The 27,586-nt window shown below is 52.2% G+C and overlaps 3 protein-coding genes across 5 annotated transcripts in view; 2 read left to right on the top strand and 1 right to left on the bottom strand.

The window, feature by feature from the left end:
- FAM83H (family with sequence similarity 83 member H) overlaps positions 1-7,255 on the top strand; it is a 41,542-nt gene extending 34,287 nt beyond the window's left edge. For both annotated transcript variants that reach the window (XM_081013975.1, XM_081013974.1), the window contains exons 4-5: positions 655-779; positions 1,748-7,255. In XM_081013975.1, the coding sequence (XP_080870101.1) occupies positions 655-779; positions 1,748-4,361 (2,739 nt within the window). In that variant the 3' untranslated portion in view covers positions 4,362-7,255. The remainder of the gene's footprint in view (positions 1-654; positions 780-1,747) is intronic.
- Positions 7,256-9,617: 2,362 nt separating this feature from the next.
- On the top strand, positions 9,618-21,740 carry MAPK15 (mitogen-activated protein kinase 15). Of its 2 annotated transcripts, none has more exons than XM_081013979.1 (14): positions 9,618-9,777; positions 9,955-10,053; positions 10,688-10,717; positions 12,029-12,119; positions 13,236-13,366; positions 13,707-13,870; positions 15,078-15,217; positions 15,856-15,913; positions 16,069-16,206; positions 16,413-16,518; positions 18,017-18,281; positions 19,729-19,883; positions 20,371-20,514; positions 21,115-21,740. In XM_081013979.1, exons 1-14 carry the CDS (start codon positions 9,706-9,708, stop codon positions 21,337-21,339), a joined length of 1,818 nt encoding a protein of 605 aa, XP_080870105.1. In that variant the 5' UTR covers positions 9,618-9,705; the 3' UTR covers positions 21,340-21,740. The 2 variants fall into 2 exon arrangements, with proteins under 2 accessions (XP_080870105.1, XP_080870104.1); XM_081013978.1 differs by having other exon boundaries at positions 20,368-20,514.
- Positions 21,741-22,520: 780 nt separating this feature from the next.
- On the bottom strand, positions 22,521-26,798 carry CCDC166 (coiled-coil domain containing 166). The gene is made up of 2 exons (XM_081013999.1): positions 26,639-26,798; positions 22,521-24,177 (listed from the first exon to the last, which is right to left on the bottom strand). Exon 2 carries the CDS (start codon positions 24,147-24,149, stop codon positions 23,103-23,105), a length of 1,047 nt encoding a protein of 348 aa, XP_080870125.1. The 5' UTR covers positions 24,150-24,177; positions 26,639-26,798; the 3' UTR covers positions 22,521-23,102.
- Positions 26,799-27,586: the final 788 nt, after the last annotated feature.

Genomic DNA, 27,586 nt, shown 5'->3' with positions numbered 1-27,586 from the left:
GCAGAGATAGTAGGACCCCGAGGGTCACCCAGTCCAGCCCCTGCAATGCAGGAATCTCAGCTGAAACATCCCTCACAGGTGGCCACACAACCTCTGCTTAAAAGCCGCCAAGGAAGAAGAGTCCACCACCTTCTGAGGGAATCCGTTCTGCTGTCAAAAAAGTTCTTCATAAGGTTTAGTTGGAATCTCCCTTCCTGTTGGTTTGAATCCATCCGTTCGGGTCCTGACCTTTGGAGCAGCAAGAAACAGTTTGTTCCATCTTTCATGCGACAGCCAGGAGTCATCAATTGCCCTCTCCTCCTCCAGGAGTTTGTCCGTTCCTTGTTTAAAGCCATCTAGGTTGGAGGCTGTCACTATCCACGGTTTTAACAGTGCTCTGCAGGAAGAAGGACTTCTTTTTGTCCTGAATCTTCCAACATTCAGCTTCACTGGGTGTCCATAAGTAGAAGCTCTATGAGAGAGTGGAGGAAACCATGCAGCAACGCGCGCACCCCCCTCCTGCATTGATTCCTGCATTGCAGTGGGTTGGATTAGATGACCCCAGGGATCCCTTCCAACTCTGCCTCTTTGGAGCCTGCAGCTAAACGGCCTGGGTTGGGGGGAGCAGTGGCTTCCTTGGGCATTTTGCTGCCTGATACCTCTCTTGCCTTGCAGTTCCTCCGGGTGAGAACAGTTTCCGGCCCCACCTACTACTGTCGCACCGGGAAGTCCTTCAAGGGGCATGTGAAGGAGAAGTTCCTGCTGGTGGATTGCATGGTGGTACTGAGCGGGAGTTACAGGTGAGTGGAGGGCAGGGCAGAGGCCACAGGTGGCTTGACTCCTTCCTGCTGCAACAGACTTCAGCTGAGACGGCCGCCTGGGCAACTGAGGGCTGTGATGAGCCTTAGGAGGGAGGAGGAAGTGCAAATGGCCACCCAGCTGCCCCAAAGGAGGAGCCTTGGGGTGGAGAGGGCCAGCCATGGGTGGGGAAGCTGGTCAGGATCCTAAGTCAGGAGGGCAAGCAGAAATCATCCACTCTTGGAGCAACTGGGCCTTGCAGCAAACTTTGGATGTCCAGGCAGAATCTCTCAAGGCAGAGCAGGAGTCAGGCATTTCCCATTCCCCTTGCTGGGCCAGAGCTCTTTGGGTTACAGTAGTGGGGAGGCCCTGTCCAGTTCCCACAGAGACCTTATGGAGGATGTGGGGGGGTTCATAAGAGAAATAGCAGAAGTAGGTCTGCCTTTTGCTGTTCCAGGACTCCAGTTCTCATTGCGAGGTCCCTTGGGCTTGGATGTGACTCGCACAAACAACCCGTCCCGACTGTAATTCTCCTTAGATTATAAGGCTCTGGCTTTGTACGTTCTTATGTGGAATAGTTATATTCTGCCTTTTAATTTGAAAGACCATCCAAAGGGATTTCAGCATTAATACAACATCACTAACAAGTAGACATTATTCTGCTTAAAAGCAGGCACTGCTCAAGGCCCTCTGGAACTAGAGGCAACCAGCAAGATATTAAAGGGAAACGGCAGCAATAAGGAGCCCTCTCCCCAATTCCAGGCCATTGAAGGCACAGGCAGAGTTATTTTAACCTGGCACCTGATATCTCTGGGGAGGGAGTTCCACAAAGGGGATGTCACCCTCTGGGAGTGGTGCCCACAGTATCCTGTGGGTACAGGGAGGAGGAGGAGGCATCTCGTGCCTGCCCTGCGGGCAGAGTGGCCACTCGTAGCAGTAACGTGCCCATCTCTTGCCTGCTTCTCCACAGCTTCATGTGGTCGTTTGAGAAGATCCACCGGAGCATCGCTCACATCTTCCAGGGAGAGTTGGTGGCCAGCTTTGACGAGGAGTTCCGCATCCTCTTTGCCCAGTCAGACCCGCTGGTTCCTCCTGCCAATGTCCTGATGAAGGCACCAGAGAGCTTCATGGCACCCTTTGGCATGGCGCCCTACGGCAGCAACCTGCCCCTCTTCCCCAAGAAGCACCCCCTGCTCTTCCCCCGGGAAGACAACCTTTTCTCGCCGCTGATGGACAGGGTTGACCCAGACAGGTACTTCCTGTCCTCCTTCAGAAGAGACGACATGCTGCGCCACACCTTGGAAGGGTCAGCGATGCGGATGTATTCCAAGAAGGTGGAGATGGAGAACTCCCAGCTGGACCCCATCCGGGGCTTTCTCCGCTCGAAGCAGCTGGAGATGGACTCCTTCAAAAGGCACAGCTTTGCAGAAGGCACCTTTGAGAACTTTGCTTCTTCAAAGCAGTTTTCCAGGCAGATGTTCATGAACAATTTGGATGATTTTAAAATTCAGTCCAGCCATTTTCAGAAAGACCAGTTCTACCAGTATCAGTTTGAGCATCCCCAGGGTGCCAGCAGGCCCCAGGGGCTCTTCGAGAGAATAAGGGGAGGCAGGCCCGGGTTCAACGAAGCGGAGGATTACGCCGACGGCTTCCGGTGCCCGGAAGTAGAATCCGGTTTCCCCCAGGAGGGCTACCCTCTGCGGCTGGACTACGTGCCTTCCAATTCCTCCAAGGAAGTGAGACATGGCTCTGACCAAGTGAATGTGGCTGGGAATGGCCCTCTTGGGCTGCCCTCATTCCGGACACAGAACATGGGGCAAAAGTTCATGTGCCAGACCTCCCCAACCCAGAAGCAGAGCCTGGAACAAAGGCTGTTCCTGCAGGACCAAGACCAGGATTCAGATCAAGGCAAGAAAGTGCAAGAGAACCGAGCTGGCCTGCGCAACTGGAGAATTTCCTCCTACCTGAGTGGGTACCAGTCTGACCCAGGAGAGGAGGGTCTCCCGACGCCCATGGAGTCAGAGGCCTACAATGAGGTGCTTGGCCCCACAGAGCCCCTCCCACGGTTCCCCAGTGACCTCCTCCCCTCTTTCAAAGCCCCACTGCCACTTTCAGGAGCTGAGAGGCCAGCTGAGGAGGCCTCTTTGGTGAAGCAGGATCCCTTCAGGAGCAGGATCAACCCCTTGATTCAGAGGAGCTCACGACTCAGGTCATCCCTTATTTTTAGTGCTGCCAAATTGGACCAGCAGAACATGTCGGCTGAGAAAGTCCAGATGATTCAAAAAGAGCAGACATCCAGCGAGGTGACGAAGGACAGCGAGACAGTCAAGACCACCACCGCCTCCAAAGTAGCTGAGCTACTTGAGAAGTATAAGACAGTGGGCAAAGACTCAGAAAGTACGACCGTCAGTCACACAAAGGCCATGTCCTCTTTCCTGCAGGAAGAGTCCCAGAATGCAGAGAGGAAATGCACCAAGTCGGTGCAGTACAAGATCTTGGAGAGCCACGTGTCAGACTCCAAAGACTCTCTTGGCAGCTACAAGTTGCATTTGGAGTCAGATAGGGCATTTGGAGAGTCCACCTCGGCCGGCCAGCTCACTGACATGCTTGGCAAGGATCCCATTGCACAGATGAGCGGTAAAACGGACAAGCTCGCTTCTCGGTTCTACCCAATAGAGAACAAGCCCAGTGTTCCAGAGGAGAGCCTCATATTTGTTGGAGAAACTCAGAAACGAGCTCTTGCAGAAAGGAAGGAGAAGCTTTGCTTCAAAGGGGAAGCTCAGAATCTGCCCGAGACAGAATTCAAGAAAGCAGAACAAGCCCAGACTGTGGAAGTTCCCTCCAAGGCTCACGGCTCCAACAGCTCCCTCAATAAGCCAGAGGAAGACGGCGGTAAGCAGGAGCAGAGCCCACGGGAGTTTTTCAGGAAAGGATCTCTCAGGCTAAAGCAGCTGCTGAACCCCAAAGGGGAGAAGAAGCCAGAAGAAGACGCCACCCCTGAGAGCTGGAAGCCAGAGAAGCCGAGTGCAGGAGGCCTCAAGCGACTGTCCAAAGGTGACTTCCAGGAGGCGATAGAGGAAGAGAAGTCTCCAAAGCCGGCTCCTTCCCCCCTTGTCCCCAAAGGCAGCCAGTCCCCTCAGCATCGGTTTCCCTCATCCACATCCAATGTCCTCTACAGCAGCAACCTCCGGGATGACACAAAGGTCATTCTTGAGCAGATTTCTGCTAACAGCCAGAAGAACCGAGCGGAGCTGGCCAGGCAGCTGCCGAGCTCCAGCAACCCAGAGCTGTCCAAGTCGGCCACCAGCCTGGACCACAGAGCTGAGGAGAGAAGCACCGGGATCCTCCGGTCGGAGAGCTTTGGCAGCCACAGGCGGAATCTGCAGAGGGACCCTTCGGAGGACAGGGACTCCCTCCTGAAAAGGATGGAGAGCATGAGGAAGGAGAAGCGGGTTTACAGCCGGTTTGAGGTCTTCTGCAAGAAGGATGAGCATGGCGAAGAGGAAGGTGAGCCCGATGCCAAAGACAAGAAGGTGGGCAAATTCATGCCCAAGCTCCTGGGCACATTCAAAACAAAAAAGTGACTCTGATGTTGCTGCTCACCTTCACCTCTCTGGTCCAGAACCACTTTGCCTGGGACAAATGCTGGTGGGAAGCCCTCCTGTCAGGACAGCTGTGTTGACCCCCCCCCCCAGCTGTGGAATGGGTTGAGCGGGTGGCTGGGCTGGTGGCAGGGGGGCTCTGGGCCCCTGGAGGGGGGGGGAGGGGCACCAGAAGGCGCTGCTTCAAACCAAACTGTCGGGGGGAGGGGGAGCCCAGCTGACATGGAGTTCTGTAACCATCTGTCAAAGCAGCTTTCTGTGACAAACTTTCTGCTTCAGTGTCAGGAGTTGGCGGGTGCCAAGCTGCTTTTTGGGTTAAGATCCAGCCTTTCTCTGGCTTAGTGCCAACCTCAGCGAAAGCATCACTGGCCACTCTACAGCGGCCTTTGCAGCACCAGAAGATGCCTACTTGACCAGCGCTGGGGACCCACCACTTAACCAGATCTTTCTCAGAGAGATTGTTTCTTCTCTCTCTCTCTCTCTCTGTGTGTGTGTGTGTGTGTGTGTGTGTGTAAAGCACTAGAGGGGCTGGGGGTGCCAAGGGGATCTGTGTAAACAGCAGCATTTGCAATTGCAGGGTAGGCTGAGACTTAGGCTGGTAGAGCTGGCTGGGTGCTGACTTCCACCACTGCACGTTGCCGTTGCAAGGCAGATGAGGCTTCCTCCAGGCACTGGCAGGAAGGAAGAAGCAACCCTGCTGGGCAGGGTGAGGATAGAAAGAGGAGACGGCAGTTCTGCTCTGCTGAAGGACAGGGGCTTTTGCGTCACATAGGTAGCTGCTTCTGCACCACCCTTCTTCTGACACTTCCCCTCCCGCCCCAATCCTGATATCCTCCATTGTCACCCTGGGTTCCCCCAGGCACCCTATTTATTGAGCATCCTCCATCCTGACTTGCTTCCACAAAGCTCCTGCACAGGAGACAAGGCTGCATCCAGCCTTCATTGGGCATTTGTTCTCATTTGCTTGCTGGGAAGTTATACGACAGTGATCATCCATCTTGGTTGGTTTAGACATCTTGCTGCTCATCATTCATTCATCCCCCCCCCCCCCCACTTTTCAGTGGGTTTCCCTATCACTTTCATAATTGCTCAAAGGCTGCTTTTTCTTTTAAGTGGTGCTGGGGGGACAGAGAGGGGTTTGAATCATTTTAATTGTGCAAACCTGAATTTACGGCATGAATTGCTCCCATGAGTCTGGAGGTGCGCAGACTCAAGTGGGCTGCTCCATTTCAGACTGCAGGCGGGGTTCATGTGATAGAATGCTCCTTCATAAGTAAATGTTCTTCCTTCCACATAGAAAATGGCTCGCTGGCTTGGTCTTCCTGAAATGATCGTTGTCTATGTGCAGGAAACCCTTTCCCTGGGAGGAGCATTCACTCCTTTGACCTCCATTCTGAACTGCAGCAGCCAAGATGCGGCTGGCCCACCTGGGGCAGGAACTGCGGCTGAGTGGAAGAGGGATGCCCCAGGGCAGCGAAGGTCCCTGGTGCCTCCCGTTAGACCAGTCTCAGTGAGCAGCACAGCCAGGAAAGGCTTTGGAGAAAGAGGAGAGGCAAATCAGGCCATGGATAGAAGCAGCCGGCAAGGGGAGCAGACACACAAATCATGTTTAATGGCTGTGGTTCAAGTTGCCCACCCTGCAGAAAGGATTGCCAGCAAGGGGACTCAAGCCAGGTCTTGGCCAGGAATCCCACCCCCGTGCAGCAGTGAGGGTCTCATGAAAACCACTGCTCACACATGCTGGACCAGGAGCATTTAAAAGAGGCAACTATTTATGCCCCTGGAATTAAACCAATAGGCATGTAAACCACCACTGCTTTATGAGGATGGTTTTCAGGGTGAGAGCAAAACCCACGCAGGTTGTTAGAAGCTGGCAGCCAACGGGGAGAACCTGGTGTCCCTCCCTTTCCTCCTTGCGCTGCCTCTCTGCATGCTGCCTTTGAAAGACAGGGTCTCTTGGCGAGGAAGCAGAGCAGTACTTCCATGGAAGCATGCAAAGCAGCATTGCCATGTCCCTTTTGGGAGCTGTCACTCCATTACTGCTTCCCCAAACATAAGGGGCCTCTCCCCAAATCTCAGGGTGAGGGGGATGCTACCCGCAAGCATGGGCAGCCACCAGGCTGGAGCATTTCTCATGGTTTCGATTGTATGAACTTACAGATTCATGGAGGAGAGTAAGGTGACTGCCAGTCAGGAGGGCCGTGTCCCGCCTCCAAGAACACCAGTCGCCACAGGGAGAGGCTGTTCTGCTCATGTTCTGCTTGCGGGCTTCCCAGGAGCATCTGCTGGGCCTCTGAAAGGAACCCAGTGCTGGACTGAAGGGTCCCCCCCCCCTTGCTCCAATTCCGCTGCAGGGTTCTCTGTCTCTTCTGGACATCATTGCCTTGTGCCAGATGCTAGTTAGTTTGGGTTGTGAATCTCTTGAGAAGTGAAGAAACGAAAGAATCCAAGTAGATGATTCCCAGAAGGCTGGGAATATTGCACTGAATAGCAGAGGGGACCATGAATGACTGCAGACAGGCCCAAGCCTGTGGAGTGTCCTGCGTGACCCTTGGGCTTCATGTGCAGAGCCACAAGCCTCTGCTAGTCCTGAAGCACAGTTTGCCCCTCTCTGTTTGTTGCATCAATTGAAATAGTGTAAGTTGCTTAAAATGCCAACTGGGTAGCATTCAGCTGTCCACTGAAATGTAGAAGCTACTTCTGGAGCAGGGCCCACAGGACTGGCAATTGGAGCAGGTGACAGGCGGAGGCCACCCAGCCAAAGCCACAGCAGAGAGGAGGGGGCACAGAAATACTGTATCAGGAGGGTTGACATTCTGCACTAAAGGCAATAATAAGTTCTGTGACTGGAATAAACTATGCAAATGTACATACAATTCTGGAGTCTGTCATATATTCTGATTGCAGTAAGAGGAGAACAAGGGCTCCGAAGCTTGAGTTGTTTTTTTGGATCAAGTAATGGGAAGAGTTGTGTGGCTCAGGAATAGGGATGGGGATGGCTGTCGTCCTGCAGGCATGGTTTGATTCTTCATAGAATCATAGAATTGGAAGGGATCCAAGGGTCATCTAGTCCAACCCCTGTAATGAAGGAATCTCAGCTGAAGCATCCATGACAGATAGCCATCCAACCTCTGCTTAAAAACCTCCAAGGAAGGAGAGGGAGACTGTTCCACTATTGAACAGCTCTTACTGTCAGAGCGTTTTTCCGAATACTTAAGTCATGATCTCCTTTCTTGTAACTTGAAGCCATTGGTTTGAGTCCTGTCCTCCAGAGCATTCTAGCTCCCATCAGCCCCAGTCTGTCTGGCCAGGGATGATGAGGACCGTAGTTCAGCAATGTCTGGAGGGCCACAGGCTCCCTGGCCCCTGGCTAGGTGAAATGGGAGGGTGGGAGGCTGCATTGCTGGGAAAGGGTCTCCACCTGCAAAGGCCACCTAGTGCTTGTTTCTCTGGCACTCCAGTGAGAGCCACTGATATCCATCCTGAACAAATGAGCTGCCTCATGACTGCCCACCCCACCACCGCATCCAAGCTGCAAGTAAGCTCCTCTGAGACCTTGGCTAGCCTCACACTGACTTCTAAGGAGGTGCCAGTGGTGCCCACCCCAAATGCATAAGACAGGATTCAATAGATATTTGTCTCCACTTCAACAGTTAGCATTTCATGTCCAACTATAAGAAATCAGATTATGGAGAATGAAATCAAGGAGGCGTTCAAAGGAAGAAGAGTTGTGGCAAATGTGTGTTCTGCTCATGGCAAAATTTCCAGCCCTCCTCAAGGACATTGCCCTGGGGCTTAAGTGGTGCCTGGGACTGGGGTGAGAAGCAGTTGGGGGATTCAAAAGCAGCCACAGTCCCATCCAATTCAACAAGTATTTACTTAGACAACTGGCAAGGAAGTCCAAAGAGACTTTACTTCAGAAAAGGAAACTTCTCAAAAATCAGAAGGTGAAAGGCAAGCAGGTCACAGACAGTGAGGCTTCGGAGTCCTAGTTGCTGGAAACTGCAAGAGGGGACAGATTCTCTTGCGCTTGGTCATGCTTGCGGGTTTCTGATTATGGGCGCCTGTGTGGCTGCTGTGAGAACAGCATGCTGGACTAGATGGGCCTCCTTTAGCCTGACCCAGCAGCAGACTATTCTGTATGGGACGCTGGTGGCGCTGGAAGGTCATCAGTTTGAATCCTGTTGCTTTGTCCCAGCTCCTGCCAACCTAGCAGCTCCAAAGCATCCCAGCGCCAGGAGACAGGCACTGCTGTGGTGTCCCATTGTGCCAGAAGCGCTTCAGTCCTGCTGGCCCCTTGACCGGGAAGGCTCTGCGGACAAATGCCAGTTCCATCAGCCTGAAAGTGGAGATGAGCTCTGCACCCCACAGTCGAATTCGAATGGACTTAACCGCCCAGGGGTCCTTTAAAAGGTAAAGGGACCCCTGACCTTGAGCTTAATCCAGCCCCGGACTCCTGGGAGGAGGCATTGCTGGGTTTGTTTCTGCCTGATCCAGCAGGGGCTCTTTGTGTTCCTGAAGATCGGAAGCACTTTGAAAAGGCCTCTTAAAAGATCAAGTATCAAAGTAACACGCTGTCTTTCTCTGTCTTTCTCAAACACACACACACACACAATCGCTGTCAGCCATACGTAGGGCTCTCCATTAAGGACAAGCTCTAAGATAAAGGTAAAGAGACCCCTGACCGTTAGGTCCAGTCGTGGCCGACTCTGGGGTTGCGGCGCTCATCTCGCTTTACTGGCTGCGGGAGCCGGCATACAGCTTCTGGGTCATGTGGCCAGCAGGACTAAGCCGCTTCTGGCGAACCAGAGCAGCGCACGGAAATGCCGTTTACCGTCCCGCCAGAGCGGTACCTATTTATCTACTTGCACTTTGACGTGCTTTCAAACTGCTAGGTTGGCAGGAGCAGGGACCGAGCAACGGGAGCTCACCCCGTCGCGGGGATTTGAACCCTGCTCGGCAAGCCCTAGGCTCTGTGGTTTAGCCCACAGCGCCACCCGCGTCCCTTACCTTTACCCCACTATGTACAGGCGGGGGGGGGGGAGTGGTGTTCACAAGCACAAGAGCAGACGCTCAGCCGGCAAGTCGAGACTAGAGCAGGGAAGAGCCCGGGACAAGAGGATGCCAGCGCGGCTGATGAGCAGCGTCAGGGGGGCGGGGCGAGAGCGGGCGTAGACGCGAAGCGCCCTTGAGAGGCTCTCTCGGCGATTGGCGCCCGCGAGGGGTCAGAGGGCGAGGGGGCGGGGAAGGACGCTGCGTCCCGCGCACGCGCTCTCCCGCCTCGGCGTTTCCATGGCAGCCGCAGCCAACGGGCCGCCGGGCGAAAATGAGCGCAGCCGCCGAAGTGGAGGAGCAGGTGGCGCGGCGCTACGAGATCAAGCGGCGCCTCGGCAAGGGGGTGCGTGGGGCGGGCGGGGGGGGTCGCCGCCTGGAGGACAAGCCCCCCTAACGCCCCCTTCTCGGCGCGGGCGGAGCCAGGAGCTCAGAGGCCCCCGTCTTCCTATTGATTAACTTGAGGGGGGCGCTGCCCCCTTTGGCCACGCCTCTGACGCCCCTCTTCGCCCCCCCCCCGCAGGCCTACGGGATCGTCTGGAAGGCCGTCGATCGCAAGACGGGCGCCGTCGTGGCCGTCAAGAAGATCTTCGACGCCTTCCGGAACCGGACTGACGCTCAGGTGAAGCCCCCCCCCCCGGGAGACGCCCACAATTGATGGAGGCGCAGCAGGGGCTCGACTAGATGACCCCCCCCCGGGTCCCCTCCGGATGCTGTGAGAGAGAGAAAGGGAGAGGGAGAGACTTATCGCCATAGAGATCGGAAGGAGCTGAAGGGCACGGGCGCCTGAGGCTTTGAGGCGGCCAAATGCAGGTCCTTGAACTAATTAAAGCAATATACAATCATAGAATCTTAGAGTTGGAAGGGACCCGAGGGTCCTCCAGGCAGGACCTTGATTCGGGCTGGGAGAGTCGTGTATTTTTGCCTGGGAAACAAACGACCCTCTGAGCGAAAGTGACCAGAGGGAGTCGAGGAGGGATGAGAAGGACAGCTGCTGCAGCAGCGTCTTAGAGCTCTTTTTAACAATCCAAAGGCTCAAATAAATAATAATATATTATTATTCTTGCAGTTACTATTGTATATAGAATAGTGGTTATTATTACTAAGTGATAATAATAATCCCCAGCTTGGCAAATATGGCTGCAGGGCATAGAACATGTGGGGCATTGTGGAACGTTGATGTGCTTATTGCATGACTTTACTGGGACCCTGAGAAGCTACTCCGTCCTCAGCCAATGGTATGTGTTTCTTTTCAGAGAACCTTCCGGGAGATTATGTTCCTTCAGGTAAGCAATGACTGTCTCTTGGCTTTTGACCCGCGCTTCTGCTTCTCCCAGAATGCCCTTTTGTCTGCGTGTCACTGGGGACAACACTGGATTTCTGTGGCTACACATGTATTTGTTACAGGGAAATTGGAAGGGGGATGAGAGACACCCCCCCATGAGCCTTGCCTCTCCACACCAGAGACAAAGAGTCTCCGCTACACAAATTTTCACTCACACAGGTACCACAGAGATATTTCCCTGCCTATTACCAAACTTTTTATGCTTTTGAACTAACTTTCACGTTAAACAAGTACATGATTGACTTGAGTGGTAATTAAAGCAATATACAATCATAGAATCTTAGAGTTGGAAGGGACCCAAGGGTCATCTAGTCCAACCCCCTGCAATGCAGGAACCTCACCTAAAGCATCCATGACAGATGGTCATCCAACCTCTGTTTAGAAACTTCCAAGGAAGCAGAGTCCACAACCTCTTATGGGAGTCTGTTCCACTGCTGAGAAGCTTACTGTCAGAAAGTATTTCCAAATGTTTAGTCGGAATCTCCTTTCCTGTAACTTGAAGCCATTGGTTTGAGTCCTACCCTCCAGAGCAGGAGAAAACAAGCATGCTCCCTCTTCCATGTGACAGCCCTTAAGATATTTGAAGATGGCTATCGCATCCCTTCTCAGTGTCCTCTTTCCAGGTTAAACATACCAAGCTCCTTCAACCGTTCCTTATAAGGCTTGGCTTCTAGATCCTTGAGCATCTTGGCTGCCCTCCTCTGCACATATTCCAGCTTGTCAGCATCCTTCTTAAATTGTGGTGCCCAGAATTGGGCACAGTATTCTCAGAAAGGTGTCTGAAACACCCTCTGTTGTAGCTTTTCCCAACTTGGTGCCCTCCAGATGTTGTTGGAGTCAAACTCCTTTCATCATCCCTGATCGTTGCCCAGGCTGGCTGCTGTGGTTGATGGGAGCTGGAGTTCAACAACATCTGGAGTGCACCAGGTTGGGGAAGAAGACCACATTACAATTGTCAAGCATATTCGCTTTGGCAGAATATTTATTACACCAAAGTTGGAGTTAGAAAACCATCTTGCTGCAGATGAGTAACCAAGACTTGAGGAGGGTACCTTCTCATGGGAACACCTGTGAGTCAGTGCCAGGCTCTTTCTCTGCAGCCGCCAGATGAGTCTTCCTGCATGCAAACAGCGACTCAACCCACAGTCCCAGTGGTGGTTTTCTGTTTAGAGTATGTTGGGCTCTGCCAGCAAGCTCTGTGAAGAGTCCTCAAGAGTAGCCGCCATTGATGGGCAGGTCTTTCTTCCTGCAGGAATTTGGAGAGCATCCAAACATCATCAGACTCTTGAATGTCATCCGAGCTCAGAATGACAAGGACATCTACCTGGTTTTTGAGTCTATGGGTGAGTTTTTCCTGACTGTAACTTAGGCTTCCTTCTTGTGGAGAGGACCTTGACAATGAGGAGCAGGAAGCCAGAGTAAAAGTGCATGTTGAGCAGAACATTTTGAGTGCAGGGTAAATGCTACCAAGGGAGGGAAGGCTGAAAGCAGCTGACCCACAGGCTTGTAAACAAACAGGCCACCAAGGCCAAAGGGGGAGATGCCAAAAGGAAGGTCCCCTTTGGGTGGCTCTTTGGGAATAGCGAGGGCAGGGCTCCCCCTTCTGTGATCGTGACCTGGAGGAGTCTTCCCTGAGTGGGAGGCAGGCACTGCAGAGTCTGTGCTAAGTGTCTGTGTGCGCAACTCAGTCTCGCATTGTGAGTGGGGGCTGAGGGGAGCTGTCGCTCTGGTGAGCACTTCAATCAGTGGCTCTTTGCTACACACATGAATAGCTAGGAAACAGCTACGTCTGGTGCAAGTATAGTAGCAGCATGGTGGGGGTGTTGGAGTAAACATGGTTAGGGGGCATGGACATCCTGTTACTGGCTATCCGTAAGTTATACCTGGGGTGGGGGGAGACCCGTGGATGGTTTACAGGGGGCCCTAATGGATGACCTCTCTCAAGGGGGAAGCAGGGGGAGTGTGGCCCTGTTGCCACTGTTGGATCTCTCAGTGGCCTTTGAGGCAATTGACTGCAATACCTCCTGGCATTCCTCCCTGGATTGAGAGCTGGAGGCACTGCTTTACAGCTAGTCTAGGAGAGTCTCCTTGGGGCACTGTGTGTCTACCTCCCAACACCTTAGCTGTGCAGTGCCACAGGGCACTATTTTACTCCAGTGCTATTTAACATCTTCATGAAGGTGTTGGGAGCAATCATCCGGAAGTTTGGGGCACAGGGTCATCACTACACTGATGACACCCAACTCCATTTTGCTGTTAAATCTGCTCACAGGTTGTCATTCAGAGTCCTGGGTTAAGCTCTGAGATATTTGTGACCCTCTTGGCTGAAACTTTTTGGGTAGTCCTTGCAGGCCTGGGTTTGGAGGCGGTCTAGCAGAAGGGCCAGGGTTTGTGGTCTTGGGCTGAATGGTCAAGGCAGTGCCAGGCACCCACTGCTTCTCTGCTGTTCCCCGTTTCAGAGACCGACTTGCATGCGGTGATCAAGAAGGGAAATTTACTGAAAGATATTCATAAGTGTTACATCCTGTATCAGCTGTTAAAAGCCACCAAATTCATCCACTCAGGAAACGTCATTCATAGGGACCAGAAGGTACATGTGTGGGAAGGACTTGGGCTCCAGCCCTACGGTGAATTAAAGGGGGGGGGTGAAATGCTGTAGTGGGTGGGTCTCCCTCCTTCCATTTTCTCTTTTATTACATTATTACATCTCCTTCCAAACAGCTCAGGATTCATACTTGGTTCTTTCTTTGCCTGTGACGTAGGTTGGTTTGAGAGAGAGTAACTGGCTCTGGATCACCCAGTGCATTCCCTGGGCAAGCAGGGATTGAACTTGGGTGTCCCTGCTTGTAACCTAGGACTCCAACCACCACACAGACAGGATGGCTGATTCTTGTGTTCTTTCACTCCCCTGATACCTTTTCCACATGCAGCCTTCAAACATCCTGCTGGATGCAGACTGCTTTGTCAAGTTGTGTGACTTTGGACTGGCCCGTTCCCTGTGTCAGATCCACCAGGATCAAGACAGCCCTGCCCTGACGGAGTATGTTGCTACTCGTTGGTACCGGGCCCCTGAGATTCTGCTTTCCTCTCACAGGTAAGGAGGGTGCCTCAGGAGCCTCGGAGAGGCTGAGGAGCTTGAGTCTGTGGCTGCTACTCACAGCCTCCCATCCTCACTTCCTCGCCTTTGCGACAGGTGAGGCTGTGCAGGGACTGGGCTGGTGCCTGGAGGCAGCGATAGGCAGGCAGGCTGGCTGAGGGCCAACGGATAGAAGTTGAATCTTGGCAAGGCAATGGGAGTGGGGGGTCCTGTGTCAGGGAGTTGGGGAGCCAGCCTGTTCTCAATGGAGCTGCCCACTCCTGAAGTAGCAGCGTGGTGGCTTGGCAGTCCTCCTTGGTCTGGATTTGCCACCATTGCTCCTCCTGGGTTGAGCTGCCTTTGCCACGCTCTGGTGACCCCTCAGCCGGACTCTTGTCATGCTGGGTGCAATGTGCTGTTGCTGGCTTTGCAGGTGGCATGCCAATCCAGAGCCGTGGCACCTCACCTTGGGGAGCTGAGCTGGCTGCCTGCTTGCTGTTGGCTCCACATGAGTGTGTTAGTCCCAAAGCAAGAGGAGCCAAGTCCCTAGAAGTCAGTCTGTTCTCACATTGGCCCAGCCAGGCCTTGCAGTTGGTGGGGCAGGCCATTCAGATGTCCCATCAACGGGCGTGGCTTGGTGCCCAGTGGTGGTGGACCAGGCCTTCTCTGCAGTGCCCTGACCAGAGGAACTCCCTTCCTCATGGAGATGGTGACCCCCCCCCCACCTCCCATCTGTCAGAAGGTGAATGAAAATGCTCTTCTTCACACCAGCTTTGTGGTGAGGACTGTGGAAGGAACGTTACAATTAAAGTGCAGCTGAACTGTTTTCATTCTTGAACAGTTTTACTGCTTTTGATTTTATATGTCACTTCATGATCTTTTGTGCTTTGCCCTGATGAAAGGTGGTCTAGAAAAACAATGAAATACATTTCTTCCTCTGGGGGCACTAGTGGCATTGGGGTGCCAGTCCCAAGGGGCACTGGCAGGTCCAGATCCAGCCCCAAACTATCCCTTGTTTGGTGGGGGCCTGAAGTGAGCAACTTTTTGCCAGTACACAAACACCAGGGAATAGGAGTGATGTGGAAGGAAGAAAGGGAAAGGAAGAAAGCAGGATCAAGCACATCTTCAGGGCATCAGGTCTGGATATCTGTGTTGAGGGATGCCAGGAGCCCTTGGATGTCTGACTCTTGAGGCCCAACATGGATGTCTTCTTCCTTGCTTGCAGCTACACGAAGGGTGTGGACATGTGGAGCCTGGGCTGCATCTTGGGCGAGATGCTCCTGGGGAAGCCTCTCTTCCCTGGCACATCCACAGTCAACCAGCTAGAGCAGATTCTGCGTGTTGTTCCTGCTCCCTCCCCAGAAGGTGAGAAGGTTTCGCAGAGGAGGAGAGCCAGCTCAAGGAAAGGGGGACCTTTGGAAGTTCTGTGGGTGCTGCCGAGAGTGTGGCAAAGGAGTGAAAAGGTGCCAGCCCCCTTTCCGGCTGCAGCTACAGAACTATACTTTTAAGCCAGCACCAAAAGAACTCAGCTCCATGCGGGACTGCCCTTAGGGCTGCTGGTGCAGAATGTGATGGCTAGACTGCTGATGGGGAGATCTGGTTGAGAGCATGTGACACCCTTGTTAAAAGAGCTGCACTGGCTGCCCATCTGCTACCCAGAGAGATTCAAGGTCCCTGAAGTACTTGGGTCCAGGGTGCCTCAGGCATCGCCTGAACGCTTAGAACCCAGGTCAGTCACTGAGATCATATGCAGGAACATCTATGGTCATTTCATGAACTGGTGAGGCTAATTTTACAACATCTGTGTCATTGGCCCAGTCCTGGGGGGCTGGTTGACTCCCAGGGCCCACCTCTGCAGCCCTGCGCTCCTGCTGCTGCACTGTGTGTGGTGTTCCGCTGGGAAGGAGGGAGAGAGCAAGCAGAGGACGGGTGAGCGGCACTTCCCTGGCTGAAGCGCCTGCCTCCCGTCCTGGTGAGGTTGACTGACTGCCTTGCTGTTGCAGATGTGGCCGCCTTCCACTCCGACTACAGAGCCTCCATTATCGGCCGACTGAGCTGCCAGTGAGTGTCTTGTCCTTCCCTCCCATTCGGGGGAGGGGGGTTGAGCAGCCAGTTGCTCACGGTCCTGCTGAGATCACGCCCTTCGGGGCTGGGTGGGGTGGTCTGTCTGTTGCTTGCAGGTGGGGAGCTGCTGTGTGCCTTTTCTCCAACTGCAGGCCACAGGTGGCTTTTGAGGAGCTTCTGCCCACCTCCACCCCCACCCAAGCCCTGGATCTTCTGAAACGGCTCCTGGTATTCAACCCTGAGAAGCGACTGACAGCGGAACAAGCATTGGAGCACCCCTACGTGCGACGGTGAGTGTCTTGAGGACTGGTTTGCAGTGGAGGCATCTTGGCCTGTGCTGGGTGGGGGGTCGCCCATCTTCTGAAGGGTCAGACAGACATGCTTGGGCAAGTTGCAGCCCATGGGCCAGCTGGTCAGATCCTGGTGCTTGGCCAAGGGCCAGCGTCTCTCCTTGGTGCCAGCCGAAGGATCGTCTCACTCCGTGTGCTCTTGGCAGGTTCCACTGCCCCAGCAAAGAGCCTGCTCTTGACTACAGTGTGGTCCTCCCCCTGGATGACGATGTGCAGCTCTCTGTGGCTGAGTATCGTAATAAGCTCTATGAGGTAAGACTCCTCGTGCACCCCTAAGACTGAATGGGCTGCTGGCGCCCTTGACCTGTGGTCACCACGGCATCCTCCAAAGGGACTTGGGTTGGTAACTACTGTGCATGCCAACATTGTGCATGGCTTTTCTGGCATGTGCAGCCTCTGCTGAGTCTCTAGCAGAAAGGAGTTCCAAGGGTTGAGGGGCAGCCACTGAGAACGCCTCCTGCAGGTCCGCCTCTCTGCTTAGCCCAAGCAGGTCAGGGGGTGGAAATGAGCCTAGGGCACTTTGGCCCATCTAGCTGCCTACCCTGACAGGCCCCATCACCTGTCTTCTTCCTGGACCTTTGCGGTTGAGATGAAGCATGCACCAGACCTTTTCTTCCTCTTGCTTAAACCTGCTTGAACTGGTCTTTTCCTGCCACAAGTTTCTTCTGCTCAGTATTCCTAGCATCACATGAGTGGGGAGAAATCCAGGTCATCTAGGCTGTCCCCTCTCTGCTCAGTGGAATGGTTGCCTGTCCTCTCCCTAAGTATTTCCACTGCCAATGCATTTCTGTACCTGCCATCAAATTTGCAGATGACACCAAACTGGGAGGGGTGGCTAACACCCCAGAGGACAGGATCACACTTCAAAACGACCTTGACAGATTAGAGAACTGGGCCAAAACAAAGAAGATGAATTTTAACAGGGAGAAATGTAAAGTATTGCACTTGGGCAAAAAAAACGAGAGACACAAATACAAGATGGGTGACACCTGGCTTGAGAGCAGTACATGTGAAAAGGATCTAGGAGTCTTGTTGACCACAAACTTGACATGAGCCAACAGTGTGACGCGGCAGCTAAAAAAACCAATGCAATCCTGGGCTGCATCAATAGGAGTATAGCATCTAGATCAAGGGAAGTAATAGTGCCACTGTATTCTGCTCTGGTCAGACCTCACCTGGAGTACTGTGTCCAGTTCTGGGCACCACAGTTCAAGAAGGACACTGACAAACTGGAACGTGTCCAGAGGAGGGCAACCAAAATGGTCAAAGGCCTGGAAACGATGCCTTATGAGGAACGGCTAAGGGAGCTGGGCATGTTTAGCCTGGAGAAGAGGAGGTTAAGGGGTGATATGATAGCCATGTTCAAATATATAAATGATGTCACATAGAGGAGGGAGAAAAGTTGTTTTCTGCTGCTCCAGAGAAGCGGACACGGAGCAATGGATCCAAACTACAAGAAAGAAGATTCCACCTAAACATTAGGAAGAACTTCCTGACAGTAAGAGCTGTTCGACAGTGGAATTTGCTGCCAAGGAGTGTGGTGGAGTCTCCTTCTTTGGAGGTCTTTAAGCAGAGGCTTGACAGTCATATGTCAGGAGTGCTCTGATGGTGTTTCCTGCTTGGCAGGGGGTTGGACTCGATGGCCCTTGTGGTCTCTTCCAACTCTATGATTCTATGATCCAGCGAAAGAAAGTTCTTATCTGCTCTTGCCATACTAGTGATTTGAAACCTGATCAGATCTTCTTTGCAGATGATCTTGGAAAGGAGGGCCAGGAACCGCCACCCTCAAAAGCATCAGCAGCCCCAAAATGAGAACCTCCAGCCCAGTCCCCCTCCCAAAACGCGCTGTGAGGCACAAGGGGTGTCACCGCCCCTCCCATCAAGGGGCTCCCCCCAGTTGTTGGCACCTTGTGAAGCTTCCCAGCAGAGGGCAAAGGAGACCAGGAGCCTTGGCCGCCTCAGGCCAGGGATCACACACCCCCTGTGCAGTCCCGCCAGCCACATGACCAGCCACGGTAGGTGTCCCCTTGCAACTGTGCCTTTGGCTGGGGTGAATGAGAAGGACACAGTGCCCCAGAGCACCTTCCTCCGGCTTGTGAGGCTGGCCAGCCTCTTGTGAGATCGCTGAGAGAGGTGGGTGGAGAGGTGGAGGACTGTGGGGCTCCAGCCGTTCCCAGCCAGCTTCCACCACGAGGTTGTGCTTGAAAAGCCTCCAGCCGCAGGGTTTCTGTGAGGCCAGGAAATAGAGGAGGGCAGCTGAGCGGTGTCCCAGGACTCCCACTAGTCAAAGGCTATTGGGGGAGGAATTTGTCATACGTTGTCATACGTGTGTCATACTTGTGGAGGAAAACCTTAAACACGTTGCAGAGTTCCCCAAAATAGACCAGAGGCAATAGTACTTCATTCAGCAGAGCTTTCCTTGTGCTGAAGGCAAATAAAGCATAATGGTTATCAAATCCAATACAATCAGGATTGGCTCAGTCCATGCAAAATCCAGTTGCAGCATTTATAAACTTAGCACATAATAAGACTAAACCTTAGCACTAAGCATCCTATGTACAGAAACAGAAACACCACACCAGAAAGAAGAGAGAGAGAAGAGAAAAGAAGAGTAAAACACAGGCCCCTTCTGGCTTATATTTATAGTCAGCATGACCTTAATTGGAAGAGAACTAATTCAAAGCAGCTGTACTCAGCTTCTCTGAAGGTATAACCCAAACAATCATTAACCCTTCTGCCTCTTCTTCTCACACACAGAGAAGCTTCTAGTAGCTTCTAGAATTAATCAGAATACAAAAAAAGGAAAGATCTTTACAAATGAGATCAATACTTTCTGCACTAAGAAATGCAAACTGACAGAATTGGCTTGCCTTCTAGGGTAGGAAAGGCTCACTGGAAGGAGGAGACCAGGAGCAGAGGGTGCCTGGGGTGTGTGTGTGCAAAAAGAACACCTGCACCTCAGGAAGCCTTGCCCTTGTCCTGTCTGGGCATCTCTAGTGCCAGGAGAAGCTCGGGGTGGGCGTTCTGGCAGGACAGGCTGTGATGAGTTTATTGGCAGGCTTTATCTCGTCCTTTTATTCTGTTTAGTGTAATAATTCAATTGTGTGTATGTTAGCAGAGTGCAAATTTTAAAAGTGAAATAATGCTATAGGGATTTCCCCACTGGCTTGGCTTTCTGGGTTGCCTGATCTGCCTTACAAAGATCTTGGGGTTCCTGCTGACCACCAAGACACCCCATCTTTCCTCTGCCAGTCCAGGAAGGACCTTTGTTCAGGCTTGCTCAGAATAAGTTGTTTGGATGCCATCATCCTTTGCCAAAATAGCATAGGTGGTGCCCAATGGAGAACCAAGAGAGGAGCCTCCCCCAGCCCCCGGTGGATCATTCCAGTCTGCCTGGGGCACTGAGCCTTCTCTGTGGCCTTTTCCTTCCTGAGTGTTGTGATTCAGGCTCTCTCATTTCAGCACATAGCCTGGCTCCCAGCAACATGGCCAGGAATCGCTCTGCACCACTCCTGCAGCAGCCGGCTGCTGCCCTCAGCCAGAAAGTGGGGAAGCAGGCGCTCGCCGTACTAGCCAGCAGCCCACCCCCTGCAGCAGCTCCTCAGACTATCCATGGCGTGAGTAACTTGGTTGTTATCTTCCTCTTCTTCCAGTGCGCAGCCCCTTCAGAGCAGGCGGCCAGCTGGCCAGCTGCAGGAGCCACGCACAAAGCAGCTCTCTGACGCTCCAGCTGCTGCAGAATGAGCCCACCTGCCTCCCTCTCTCCCCCACCCCACCCCTACCATGCTAGAGAGGCAAGGGAGATGCAATGAGGTCTCCGCCTCTTGGGCTCACTGCCTCCTAAATGCCAAGCCGCTTCTCCAAAGCCCTTCTGCTCCATCCCCTTCTGCCCCAGCACACGGCCCCACCTGCAGCATGGGGGTCATGAAGCATCTCTGCCTTGTGGCAGGAGGGTGTATGGGTGGCGAGGGGCAGCTTGATCCTTTCTCAGTGATGGCCGTTGTTATGGGAAATCTCCTCCCAGTTGCTGCAGCTGCTTTGCTTCCCCCTTCTCTACTCTTGAGTCAGGCAGGGTTCAGACTCCACTTTGCTTTGCTTCAGCAGGTACCCAAAGGCCTGGAGGTGGGGAGAGGCCAGGCAGCCTCCTTCCCCAGGCCCCTTTCACTGTGTGCTCAAGCCCAGGAGGCGGCTCTTCACCACCACCTGATGAGGAAGGAGGGCTCCCCCAGGAAGGTGGCTGCTGGCCTGGTGAGTGAAATGGAGCCTCTTTCCTGCCCCCCCCCCCAACACTTTGTTCCTAGCTTGGGGTCCTTGTGTGAAAGGAGCCGCTAGACCAAGAGCTCAACCAGCCAGGTGGGCTGCAGGTGGAGTGGGCAGTCAGGGTGGGCTACAGGTGGATCTGGGGAAAGGCTGCAAGTTGATTCCTGATGACTTCTAAGGCTGGGAGAGCTTTGTGCAAAGCAGGCAGGGGTGAGGAACTGAAGAAGGCAGACTATGCTCCTCTACGTGGGGAGACTGGGTTGCGATGGACTAGGTTTCTCTGGTCTGGCAGGAAGGCAGAGGAGGGAGGCAGCAACCGGTTTGACAGGTCTGGGACTCCAGCCGTGACCGTGGCTGCAGCTGACTCCTCTGACCCTGGGCTGCTTATAAGGTGCAGCTGTCTGGCCAGCTCCAGCTCTCCAGTCCAAGACTGGTCAGGAAACAAAGGGGCTGAGTCTTGGGAGCTGCCAGGTTCAGCTCAGACCTTTCCAGTTGTCCCAAATGGTATGTTGAGGGATGCTCCCCGTCCCACGAAGTGTTCCTGCTCCCATCTGCGGTGCCCCCACAGCTCTCCTGTCTCTTTTGCAGAATCCAGGGAGCTCCGAGGTCCACAGCAGGGAAGCTCGCTCATTTCTTAAGCCCAGTAAGAAGATGTTCCGGGCTACAGCAAACGTGGGAATGGCTGGGGACCCAAAGGCCTGCCTGGGCAGTTACTCCCAGTCCTATGGGACCATCTGCAAGTCTGCTCTTCAGAGTCTGCCTGTATCAGACACTTGCCAGCAGGCAATAGACCACAACACCCAGCAGCTTTGACCTTCCCAGCCCAGCTCAGCCTGCTCCCAAACTGCAGAGCCAATCCTGCAACTGCCCAGGGCCTGAAAGGTGGAGGGAGGGAAGACGGGCAACCGCCTACCCTGCCACTCAGGACAGTTGAGCAGGGTGCTCTTGCTGCAGCACAGTCTCTGCTCCCCTGACTAAGACCTGCTTCTCTTCCCCATTTCAAGCCCTGAGTGTAAAACCACTCTGGGAACCACCAGAGACAGAGAAAGTGCTGGCTGAGACCCCTGACCCTCCTCCCTGTGTGCCTTTGGGGTCCTGGGCCACCTGCCAACGCCTTTCTGCACTCTCCTCTCTGTGCCCATGGCTGCAGCCTGTGGACTTATTCTTGTAAGGGTTTTTAATAAAAGGAGTCTTTTAAAAACATCTTAAAATAATCCATGAGAAAGGACTCTTTCTTGGTTATCTGCTGTAGAGGGGAATAAATACAATAATTTTGATTTCTGCTCTAAGGCTGAACAGCTGGAGCTGTCCCCACACCCCCGCCTGCAGCATTTCTGGGTGTTGGTGCACCTGGATTCTGAACTGCTATTTGTGTGTGTGCAGAGGGACAATGTCCAGGGAAAAAACATGCCCCAATAGTGAACCACAAACTTCCCATAGGAAATCAATTGCTCCTCCATTACACTGAATTTTCTTTTTAATTGTTAGCTGTTTGGTTATTATTTTAATAGAAAAGCAAGGTACAAGTAATTCAACTAAACTGAGTGTGCCCAAAGTGTTTTGCACACATGGGATGGGGTCAGACTGGCATCTGGGTGTTACCTCCCCCCCCCCCGTCTTCTTAGGCCCAGGCTGAGCCAGATGCCACTGCCTTGCTCCCAGCCCCCTGACTCACCCAGGGGCTTCTACTGCTTGGGGCTGAGGCCAGGCTCTTTAGGAAACGAGCTGCTGCACTGGGAAACTTGGGGGCTGTCAAAATGAGACCTGGAAGGGTTTGCACCTGGCACCTTTAGGCTGCAATCCTACAACACTCTTCTGTGCACATTGGGACTTGCATTTAAGGAGAGAGGCCTGGGCATGTGCTATCAGAAGTAAGCCTCTGTGTTTGGGAGTAGGCACACTTGCACACCGGCACTACTGAGTCAAAGCTGTTTCTGAGATCCTTTCCCTAACCAGACTACGTGTCCATCAATGTGTCACCAAGGAGACAGAGGCTGGGAAAGTGACATTTATTTTATATATTTCTGTGTCACACTTTAGCACAAAAATTCCCAAGGAAACTTACAACAACAAAACAAAACAGTAAGAACAAAAATAACACTAAGACAACCAACAAGCTAAACATTTAAAACTCTGCACAAAGACCAGCGATGTTGCTGCCCTCCCCTGCTGACAGGAGGGCTGTGTGCCTGGCACTGCTTCTGCCCCTTTCTGTTGCCATCTTGACTTGGCCGTTGACCTGGGCTTTGCCTCTCTGAGAGGAATCAGCAGCAGTCACAATCCCTCGGGGTGCTTGCCTGGTAGCAGTGGGACAACTCAGCCCTGGGGCCAGGTGCTGGGACCAAGGGTGTCATCGCGAGGCAATGTGAGGGATGCTTAGCAGCTGCACAGGGCCTGGGGCTTAGCTGGCTCTGTGGAAGAGGACCCTGGTTGGCATGAGATGCACCTTGTATGACTGGACTGCCTGCAGCACAGGATTGACCCTGGAACATGTTTAAGGGGCATGTTACCTTATCCATATACCTCCTTGGTAGTGAAAGTAGGAGAAACAGGAAGCTGCAATCTCCAGCTCCAGCTCACTGGTATTTTGTAGGGAGTGAGGCACTGGGAATCCTAAGTAAAGGCAAGCTCTCTTGAGCCTCTTGGACACCTGGCTGCAACCTTGGGACCTGTTCCCCGCCTGTGAGAAACCTGGAGCTGATTTCCTGCGTGGCAATGACTCTGCTCCTAACCGGTGTGGTACATCTGAAGCTGGTGCCACTGGGGATGAGCAGCCGAGCCCCTCGATGCCTAAGCCACCTGCGCAAGCGGGCAAGGTCTTGCCTGTACTGGTGCTCTCGCAGCAGCAGCTGCTGCTGCGCCTTCAGGTGAAGCACAAGGGATTTCAGCACTTTGGCCTCTCTGATGAGGTCCACAAGCTCATGACGCAGGCGCCGGTTGTCAGCTTTCACCTGCTTAGTGTGCCGGATGAGGCTGCGCACTGCTTCCTTTTCAGCCAGCCTCGCCAGAGCCTGGATCTTCAGCTGAGCTTGCATCTCATAGTCTGTCACCTGCTGTACATGTTCACTCTTGAGCTTGTGCATTTGCTCCGTGTGCAGCACTTTCATGACCAGCAGCTCCTTCTCCAGGTCCCGGATCCGCGTCAGCTGCTGGAATTGCAGCTCCTGGTAAGGCTGCAGTGCTTCAATTTCCTTGTTCACGAGGGAGAGCTTTGTCTCCATCTCTATCAGCTGGGACCTCACATCCCTCTCCTTTTCCTGGTACTCAGTGGTCAGCTTTGCCTTCTGCTTCCGGATCTGGATTAAGTCTGAGAGATTCTGGTCATTCAGAGAAATGATGGCGTTCTGGTTGCGGAGGGTGCGTCTGTTTATGTAGGAGATGTAGACTTTGTTGATATCTCGGATCTTTTGGGCTTCCTTGTCCAGGAACTCGTTTTCCCACTGAAAGTTCCTCACACGCTGAGTGTATGTTTTGATGTGCTCTGTCAAGGTTTCAAATTCCTTCTGCAGGTATATCTCCCTCTCACTGACGTATGGCAAGGAACTTGTTTGCCCCTTGGCTGCATCCTTGGCTTTCTTCTTGGCTTTCTTCTTCGGTTTTGTGTTTTTCTTCTTTGGTGGCATCTTGGGCTAAGGGGTCAGGTTCTAGACACTGCCAAATGTGATTATTGTTATTGTTACTGTAAAAGTAGAATTGTTCTTACTAAACTAAAAAGCTCCCCAAACTCTTGCCTCATAGGGGAGTTGTTCCCTTGATCACATTGCTTTCCCTTTTCCAACTCTAAAATATCATTTCCGTGGGGAGTGACCGGTAGTCAAAGTATGGTTGCACCATAGATTTGTATAATGGCAATATGAAATTGGTAGTTTTACTTCCAATTCCTTTCCTAATGATCTATAGCATGGATGCACACTAGGTAAAGACAAATACATGGAACTACCTGCTGTGACCCCCACGGTCCTGTTCTTGGTTCACCAGTGCCAGTTCAGACCCCATTAGCCTATGTGTGAAATTAAGATTCCCCCCCCCCCCAACATACATCCCTTTAGACTTTTCTTATTTTCTCTTATTATTAATTAAAATTATACACCACCAACCATCACAGGGTGGTTTACAACATAAAAACACAAAATACATAACATAATAGCAATCCTGCATCTGAATGACAATGTCCATCAACTTTGGGGGGATTCGGCTCCCTAAAATATTTTACGGTGAGCTGAAGGGACCTTGGCCCCTAGAAGTTGGCTCCTTTGCTCCACAATGAAAGCAATATCAAAAGCTGAATTGCACCGCCAGGTTAATCTGGCACTTTTAAATGCCAATAAAGGAGATTGATGATACAAATCAATTTGATCCATACTCGCATGCCAAACTCACGTTGTAGGGAAACCTTATATTAAAAATTGATAAAAAGATGGTAATATGGAAAAACTGGATGGAAGCAGGTATATTACCTCTGGACCAACTGATAGATGAGGAACATGAGTTTTATACTTTTGCTGTTTTAAGATGGGGCTCAGTGGCAGTACTTTCAGGTACAACATCTCCTAACAAGTCTGTTTGGGCCACAACTTTCTCAATTTCTGAGACACCTGTGATACCGAGCAATTGAGTAATTCACTTGAAACAAAAAAAAGCCTGCAATTACTTTTTATAGAGACTTACTAACCATAAATAAGTTTGATATCCAGATCTTAAGAAATGAATGAAATAAAGAATTAGAAATTTCAATGTTACCTAGACAATGGGAAAGTATTTTAGCTGCTATACCCATGGTATCAATGGATCTTAACTTAAGATTTATACAGCAGAAAATAATATTTAGAATCTATTGGACTCCTTTACATCTGTATAAAAAATTATTTGCTAAGATTGCTTTATGCTGGAGATGTGTTAAGGACCATGCCTCCCTGAAACATATGTTTATACAGTGTTCTATACTTAATTTTGGGAGAAAGTGCTGGATTTTATAAATATGACTTCAGAAAAAAACCTAAATTTTTCAGCAGAGAATATTCTTCTGAACCATATGAGTTAACTATATGGAAATCTAAACCACTGAGCCTCTTGGGCTTGCTGATCAGAAGGTCGGCAGTTCGAATCCCCGCGACGGGGTGAGCTCCTGTTGCTCTGTCCCAGATCCTGACAACCTAGCAGTTTGAAAGCATGCCAGTGCAAGTAGATAAATAGGTATCGCTGTGGCAGGAAGGTAAATGACGTTTCCGTGCACTCTGGTTTCTGTCACGGTGTCCTGTTGCACCAGAAGCGGTTTAGTCCTGCTGGCCACATGACCCGGAAAGCTGTCTGCAGACGAACGCTGGCTCCCTCGGCCTGAAGCAAGTTGAGCGCTGCAACCCCAGAGTCGCCTTTAACTGGACTTAACCGTCCAGGGGTCCTTTACCTTTTTACCTTTTTTACGCTGTGGATTCATGCACAGCTTTTTAAAAGATGGGTTTGGCAAAATGCATTCCCCCCCCCCTTTATTGGAATTGGGGATTTGAACCACCGACCTTCTGATTGGCAAGCCCAAGAGGTTCAGTGGTTTAGACCACAATGCCGCCCACACCCCCACACCCCCGGTCCCTAATCAACCGTGTAATGGAATGGGGGAAAGAGGCAAAGTGGAGCTCCAGCTCTAGCAGCAGAAGCAGTTTCTGTTTCACAGTTCCATTTTATTCTGAACTATTCAGACATAATTTGGAGGACCGGGCTTGGTTGTAAGCACCACCACACTTTAGGTAGGGTTGTAACAGAGAAACTGGAGCAGATTCAGAAAAGGAGAAGAAAGTTGGTCAAAGATGTGCAAAACCTATTAGAAAAGGTTGAGGAAACTGGCTTTGTTTAGTCTGCTATAGACTTGGGGAGGAGAGGCAGGAGAACAACCTTCAGGCACTTGAAGGGCCATTCTCATAAAGAGGTCAAAACCTTGCTCTCTGTCACTCTCCCCACAGGAGAAGGCAGCACTAGGTCTAATGGTCTTCAATCTCACAATTGATGGTTGGGCTGGAGTTCAAAGGGATTCCTGTGGACTGCCTAGCACTGCAGTTGTTCTTGTGTGGAAATAGAGTGACTCCCACAAACGCAGCAAACCAGTGGATGTCTCACTAACCTGGGTGCTATGATTGCCTCTCTTATCCCCCAACTCTTGCCTGGCACACCTCCGTGATGACCAGAGGAGAGGCTGTAGAAAATGCACAGGAAGCTGCAGTTGGCTGACAACCACCGGGCGTCGTTGGAAAGTGGGTTGTTTCCATGGTGATGGAACACTGGCATAACTGACCTTGTCCAGCACTGCCAGCTGGCCTTGTGGCCCAACTCTAGGCCTTGCCTAGGCTGCTGTTACAAATGTGTCAGAAGTGGTGGAGGGCAACAGAGGCCTTGGCACCAAGAGAAGGCAGTGCTACCATGCAGGACATGCTGACCTCTTTAGTGTCTCCAATTCAGAAAGGGGTCTTTCTGTCTACCACGTTTTTTGGAAGCTCATCCCCACACAATCCTCCCTCAAAATAAAACAGCCTCAGTGTCTTTAAAAATCACTGGCATTTTTTATAAGGGAAAGGTTTCTGATCTCCCCGCTTCTTAAGCCATTTCTACCAAAGTTCACGAGAATTGTATGCTGAACTTCAACTCCAGTAAATTACTCCAGAACCAAAACTCACAGTCAATTTCTCAACACTAACAGCACAGGAGTCCAACAAAACAGCTGGAAGGTGCCATGCTGGCAAATGTCACATCAGATCAGAGAACCAGGAGCCAAGGGCTGTGAAAGGCCTTCCAAAGGGCCAAGCCCATTGAGGCTTTGTGGAGGGCTAGACATTCGCTGAGGTCTCTAATGTTCCTCCCTCACCTCACTAAGCTGAGTTGCAGCCTGGCTGGTCTCTGGCCCCACCTACCCTGCCCTCCACAAATCCTCTTGTTTCCTAGACCTTCTTGGAGGTCCCAGTTTCTGCCTCTAGGTGGAAGTTAGTGCCCCCCCCCATTTCTTGTTTCTGTCTGCACAGCCTTGGCTGCTGTGTGCAGTGGGCAGGGGCTGCCTGTCCCTGGGGCCTCCTCCACT

Source organism: Podarcis pityusensis (genome assembly GCF_964106645.2).
Source record: "Podarcis pityusensis genome assembly, chromosome: 7".
Lineage (NCBI taxonomy): Eukaryota > Metazoa > Chordata > Lepidosauria > Squamata > Lacertidae > Podarcis > Podarcis pityusensis.
This window is presented reverse-complemented; position numbering and strand designations above follow the sequence as displayed.